Source organism: Protomyctophum bolini (assembly GCF_963924005.1).
Source record: "Protomyctophum bolini genome assembly, chromosome: 7".
Lineage (NCBI taxonomy): Eukaryota > Metazoa > Chordata > Actinopteri > Myctophiformes > Myctophidae > Protomyctophum > Protomyctophum bolini.
Window position 1 is genome coordinate 18,770,869 of NC_137868.1, and position 6,386 is coordinate 18,777,254.

The 6,386-nt window shown below is 39.2% G+C and overlaps 1 protein-coding gene across 2 annotated transcripts; it reads left to right on the forward strand.

Moving 5' to 3' along the window:
- Positions 1–828: 828 nt before the first annotated feature.
- LOC308318351 (uncharacterized protein) lies at positions 829–6,060 on the forward strand. Of its 2 annotated transcripts, none has more exons than XM_080767873.1 (8): positions 829–905; positions 2,325–2,603; positions 2,706–2,999; positions 3,106–3,333; positions 3,430–3,696; positions 4,341–4,445; positions 4,852–4,877; positions 5,749–6,060. In XM_080767873.1, the coding sequence occupies exons 1-8, from the start codon at positions 833–835 to the stop codon at positions 5,890–5,892; spliced, it is 1,416 nt and encodes a 471-aa protein (XP_080623999.1). In that variant the 5' UTR covers positions 829–832; the 3' UTR covers positions 5,893–6,060. The 2 variants fall into 2 exon arrangements, with proteins under 2 accessions (XP_080623999.1, XP_080624000.1); XM_080767874.1 differs by having other exon boundaries at positions 4,852–4,916; positions 5,749–5,831.
- The last annotated feature ends 326 nt before the right edge of the window (positions 6,061–6,386 follow it).

Below are 6,386 nucleotides of genomic sequence, written 5' to 3' on the forward strand. Positions count from 1 at the left end.
AGAGCCCGAGATACTTAAACTCCTTCACCTGCATGGGGCAATGTCTCATTCCCTACGCGGACTGCACAATCCATCGGTTTCCTGCTGAGAACCATGGCCTCAGATTTGGAGAGGCTGATCCTCATCCCAGTCGACATACACTCGACTGCGAATCAGCTTTATTGTCTCATGATAAATCACACGTGTACAAGATAACATCATGGGTGAAATTAGTTTTTGGTGCATAGTTAAGATCATCATTTTTTAAAAATATTTTGTTTTTGGCTTTTGCCTTTTTATTGATAGAGGGATAGATGAAAATATAGGCTGACAGGAAATGGGGAGAGAGATGGGGAGGTCACGCAGTAAAGGCCGTCGGGATCGGGAGTCGACCCCGCGGCACACTGCCAGACTGGATTACCAGCCAAGGTGCCCAGACAGCTACGCAAGCCACCGGGGCCAAGATCATCAGTTTTGTCCGCACAGCAACAACTGATTATGAGAGCTAAGATTTGGGTTTTTGGAACTGAGAAATTATAAGATGTCAAACTGTTTTATACATTTTAACACTTGTATAAGTCACTTTGTGACTATTTCCCCCCTACCATTACAGTTGACCAGCTGCAGTGACACTGTGAGAAACTATTTATAGACCAGAATGCAATGAAAGAGTAAAGTTTTACAGAGCTATATAGGATGGGATGCATGGATGAAAATAGAGCTGTCATGAAGAGCTGACAGGGCCTCTGGTTATATTCATGACACTGAGACGTAGAAGTGTGTGGGAGTTGCCGCTTGTCATTTCCTGAATATACTGCAAGTGTTAAAAAAAGACAATCTTCAGTAAATTAAGATGGATTCCTTTCCTGTCTTAGGACTCTGTTTCTTCTGTCTTGTACAGGTGATACTTGGACTTCAGCCATCTGGTAATTATGAAAAACAATTGTTTGTTTGTTTGTTTGTTTGTTTATTTATTTTCACTAACAAAATATAAAAAAATGTTACAAGGTAATTAAAACATGTGAAGGAGAAAGCCTGAAACTCCTCCAGAGGCTTAAGAGTTTCTCCAAGAACATCTAAAATTACATCAACATTGGAAATGCAGATCTGTTACAAATAATAAAATAAAACACATCAGACAGAGAAAAATAAAATAATGTAAGGACAAAATAAACAAGAAAACAGCAGAAGAAAAGCTAAGTCACAAAACAGGTTAAATTGGCAGACCGTAAGGGAAGTATGTGGTGTTTAAGTACGTGCTTTTAGACTGTTCTTGAATTGATGATATGACAACTCCCTTAGATGTACAGGCAGAGCATTCCATATTTTTTATTAATAATCGTGTAATAATATGAATCATCAATCATGTGATGTTGGTAATTTGTATTTATGTATGGTTTTCAGGACAGGAAGTGTATGCTGTCTCATGTCTCTGAACTTAACTCTAAACTAGTTTAGTTTCTGATTAGGTGTTTTGGTTTTCATGGTCAATGGAATTATTTGGCCATTTCCACATCTCTGTACACAGTACACACAGCTTATACGATTCATGTGTGTGTGTGTGTGTGTGTGTGTGTGTGTGGGGACAGTCAAATTACATAGATGCATTAGGAATCAATGTGCTCCAGATTTATGTTGTTTACAAGTTAATAAGATAGTAGTCATGACCTGACAAAACATTGATAGACTACAATGAATGTTAATAGAGTAATGAGCAGTATGAGGAGTTATTAACATTCAGTCATTACTGTCATTCCCTCAATTATTCAGTTGAATGTATGACTTAACCATTTTGCACCTGTTTGACACTCCAATTCACAAGGAATGTTGAAACTGGATGTTTTTTGTACCCCCAAAATGTTAAGTGTAGAGTTTCTACATGCTGACTATGTTGACTCAGACAGTCCTATAGATTTTCATGATGTGGCTCTGAAGTACATGGTCTTCTTGGTCTATGTACTTCAGAGCCACATCATATGTACAATACAATACATATGTACAATACAACTGAGAATGTATTATTTTACTATTCTGTCAATATCGGTATGCAACTCAAATGGCTGTGAGTCAGCAGCAGAAGGCTTCACAGTCACATCATTTGCTCGGCTGAGTTTTTGTGAATCATGCACGAAAACGCACGCTACGTTCCTCAAAGAGGTCAAGACAACATTTCTTCATTAGAAATGGCTATAAATGTCTTGATTTGCACGGGTTATAACTGAAGGCATGTGTCGAGATTTAGAAAAACAGTACATAATAGGCCAATTGTGTTTATATGACTAGGGAATGTTCAAAATATGTTATTAATATTTTTAAATATATATTTCAAATGTTTTTTCCAACAGATCATTTTCCATTCTTTGCATCAGCTGGAGATAGTATCGCTTTACCATGTGGTATACGTGATCTCAAATCCTGTTCCTACATCAACTGGAATATGACTGGATCATTTGGATTGGTGGAGCAGGTGGTTAGGGCAGGCAAAGTGACAGTCAATGACCTGAATGTCACAGTGGATAAACACTGTTCTCTGCAGATAAATTATGTGGAAATGAATCATGCACGAAATTACACTTGTGATGATGGGGCTGTGAGTTCAAGTGTTTCACTTGAAATTCTGCAAAGTAAGCTGCCCTGCATTACTCTTATACTGACTCAATAGATGGTTGATTCTAAAAACAAATGTATTGTAACTAATTTGTTTCAAATTCTTTCCTTTTCACCAGTTACTCAGAACAAAGCTGCATTGGGGGAGAACAAGATAGAGCTTCACTGTTTCCTGAACACATTTATAGGACGCACAATTTGTAGGCAGTACCACAGTGGAATACTAATAAAATGGCTGAATGAGGACAATATGCCATTAAAGGGAAGCAGATTTCAGATTAGTCGTTCAGATAACTGCTTCTATAAACTTTGTTTTACGCAAAGAATTACAGACCACCGCATGGAATGGAGATGCCAGGTGACTGAGGGAGAAAGTGTGAAAGCTACTGTCAATTATAACACAACAATAAAAGGTAGGCTACTAAACTGAACACAGCCATGCATTCAATGCTAGTGCATGAACATCAAGGTCAGTTGACAGGTCAAAAGTAATTGTTTTCTGTGCTGCCTGTTTTCTAGATGGTGTGGAGGAAGTGTTTGCTGTAGTGGGTGAGTCATTGTCACTCTCTTGTGGGAGCACTTCCTCTCTCAGAGTGGGGGACAAACTGCAGTGGTACCGAGGCAAATTACTGGTAAATGATGACTCTTCACTGGTCATAAGAGAAGTGGCTTCATTGCATTCTGGGAACTATCAATGTTTGGAAGATGGGAAGGTGACCAATCAAGTGAGACTGCACACACTAGACAGTGAGTGTTGACACGTGTTGACAACAGTTTAAACAATATAATAAATACAGTAGTATAAGGTATATAAATTACTGTGTTGCTGCTTTTCACATGCAGTTGCTGCAGAGTACGGACCAGAGGGCAAAAACATCACGTTGACCTGTTCACTTACCTGTGCTCTTACAAAATGTGAAGAAGAATTCAATTTAACCTGGACTGACAGCAGCCAGCAGCATGTTCGGCAGAGTGTTTTAATGAATGATGCAAACACACTGATCTCAAAGTTATTCCTCCCAGACCTAAAGGATCTAAGATATACGATTGCTTGTTCAGCTTCCAAAGAGGGGGTTGTAAAAGCTGTCAAGAGATGGCCTCCTACAGACAGTAAGTATGAGACACACTGGTTGTACAGTATGTATTCTTTAACCCACCTGCAGCATCCGTGTCATTTTAGATGTTTACGGTGGCTAGGCTATTAAAAAAAAACATACTGTATACAAACCTGTACATTCTGTATTATTTTTACGAGGGGCTATCCCCTCCAATTCCTGGCTTTTAAAATTACGTCATATGGCAGCCAATACTTTTAAATAAACCCCAGGGGGGTCCAGGGGGGAAAATCAAAAACATCGGAGTTGGAACCGGAGACCAATTGGGTCTCCATTTACCCGCTGAGAGCTATTCTGGCGGGGGCAATGGGGCTCAAGAGGAGAGCACTTTGGACCTAAATTGAATGGCAGCTAAGTCTATGGACTTTTAATGTTTGTTTAAGGCACTGACGTGATGATGTGTGGCCAATATAAATGCATCTTGTGACTGATTGTAACGTAGTGGCAGAGATTCTGCAATGAATGAAAGTAACTCTGCCACAAGTTTTTTAAAGTGTGAATACTACCGATTTAGGAGACATTTGTAGAATCGGCCTATCAGGTCTGAATGGGTTAAAACTGCGTCCACACATGAGAAACTGAAGCCTAGTAATTATTGATGGTGATTTCAATAACTTTCTGATGGTTCTGCATCGACAGCTGCTCCAGTAGTTGCATGGGTAGGCCTGCCTCTGATCCTCTTGCTGTGTGTGAGTGCTGCTGCTGGACTCTACATATGCTGGAGGAAACACAGACTAAGTGCAGGTACTGTGTCTGTGTACTCCATACATACCAGTGTTGATTTCGTCAGCTACCTTTTTTAACCGACGAAAACGAAATAAAAATGAAGCTATGATGACTAAAACTAGGATTAAATATAATTATTGACAATTGACAAATCTAAAACTGGACTAAAGTTTTAGGGACTAGGGAGGGTTTGGTTGGTTGGTTTGGTTGCACTCGGGTGTCTGAACATAGCAGATCTACATGCTAACAACACGTCGCACTGCGACGTGTTGTGAGCTTGTAAACCGGATGTTTGTTTTGAGCGCAACCAAGTGTAAAATAACAATAAGGTATTACGACGCCGTCAAGACCTGCCAAAATAAAAACTGGTACATAGGATTATTTAATGATTTATTAATCATGCCCCCCCATTCCAATTTCACAGGAACTGAAATGGCAGATATTGGAATGGTAAGATAACCACTGTGAAAGAGAAAGGAAACACATACAGTATGTATTAATCGTTTAAGCCTTTATTACTTAATATTGATTCATATTTATTATTAATGGAGATCACAATACAGTTTAATAATATCTGGAATTTATATAGCACTTTTCCACTAAAAGACGCTTTGAGTTGAAATGTTGTATGAATGTTCTCAGCTGCAGAAAAAAACAGCATAACAATATGAAATATACATGCAGCGCGTAATTAATAACATGCAGAAACAAGTGTGTGAAACAAGTATAATTGCAATTATAATGTTTAAGATAACGTGGTGAACACAAACAATGGCAATGTGTTGATAGTTGCCACGCCACAGGCGTCGTCTATGACAGTGTGTATGGGGTGGAGGATGTTTTGCAGATACTGTACAAGTGTACGGCATGTAGCAGTAGTAAACAGAGTCTATGACAGTGTGTATGGGGTGGAGGATGCTTTGCAGACACTGTACAGCATGTAGCAGTAGTAAACAGAGTCTATGACAGTGTGTATGGGGTGGAGGATGCTTTGCAGATACTGTACAGCATGTAGCAGTAGTAAACAGAGTCTATGACAGTGTGTATGGGGTGGAGGATGCTTTGCAGATACTGTACAGCATGTAGCAGTAGTAAACAGAGCAGTGTGAGTGTATTTCCAACCACTTAAACCGGAGTCCCCCTGGGGTCTATACCAGGCCCCCCTGTACACTAAGTATCTTTGATGAAAATAGCCATACAATCTACCAAAGCCGATCTAATATCCATTGACAGCTACAAATAGAAAATAGCAGATCTACCTAAGGTGTAATTGATGTATATTCATTGTTTAAAGTAACAGCTTCAGTGTTGTTCTCCACAGACTCATGTCTATGATGACATTCTACTGGATTCAAATACAGAGGCAGAACCAGATCAAAGACAAGAAGCCTTAAGAGGAACACCTACAGCCAACGATGTGGTCTATTCTCTGGCACAGGCTGTCGATAGTACTAAATTAAAATAAGAGACAAATTGTATCGATTTTAACCCCGACTTGTGGTCTTATAAGCCAAGTTCACATTAGCATCATATTCTTACTACTGTCTCTGCCACCATGAAAATTGTGCAGATATTATGCAGATAATATTAGAGTGTCAATATTTTTTATTTGATATTGAAAGCGCTAAGCATGATGGCCTTATTATTCATATCAGAGAGTGTGGGTGTACACCCACACAATTGCCTTGTTCAGCAACAAGGTAATTCAAAGTGCTTTACCCAAAACATGAAATGCATTAAGATAAATTGCAAAATAAACTGTACTGTACATTATGTGTCGCATGTCGTTAAAGGTGAACCGTACTGTACTGTACTGTACATTATGTGTCGCATGTCGTTAAAGGTGAACCGTACTGTACTGTACATTATGTGTCGCATGTCGTTAAAGGTGAACCGTACTGTACTGTACTGTACATTATGTGTCGCATGTCGTTAAAGGTGAACCGTACTGTACTGTAT

Bases quoted from the DNA above. Each gene is read 5' to 3' on its own strand.
- LOC308318351 (XM_080767873.1), top strand. From the start codon at position 833: ATGGATTCCTTTCCTGTCTTAGGACTCTGTTTCTTCTGTCTTGTACAG. The intron at 906-2,324 runs GTAATTATGAAA...TTTTTCCAACAG, and splicing joins ACTTGGACTTCAGCCATCTG to ATCATTTTCCATTCTTTGCA. The intron at 3,000-3,105 runs GTAGGCTACTAA...CCTGTTTTCTAG, and splicing joins TTATAACACAACAATAAAAG to ATGGTGTGGAGGAAGTGTTT.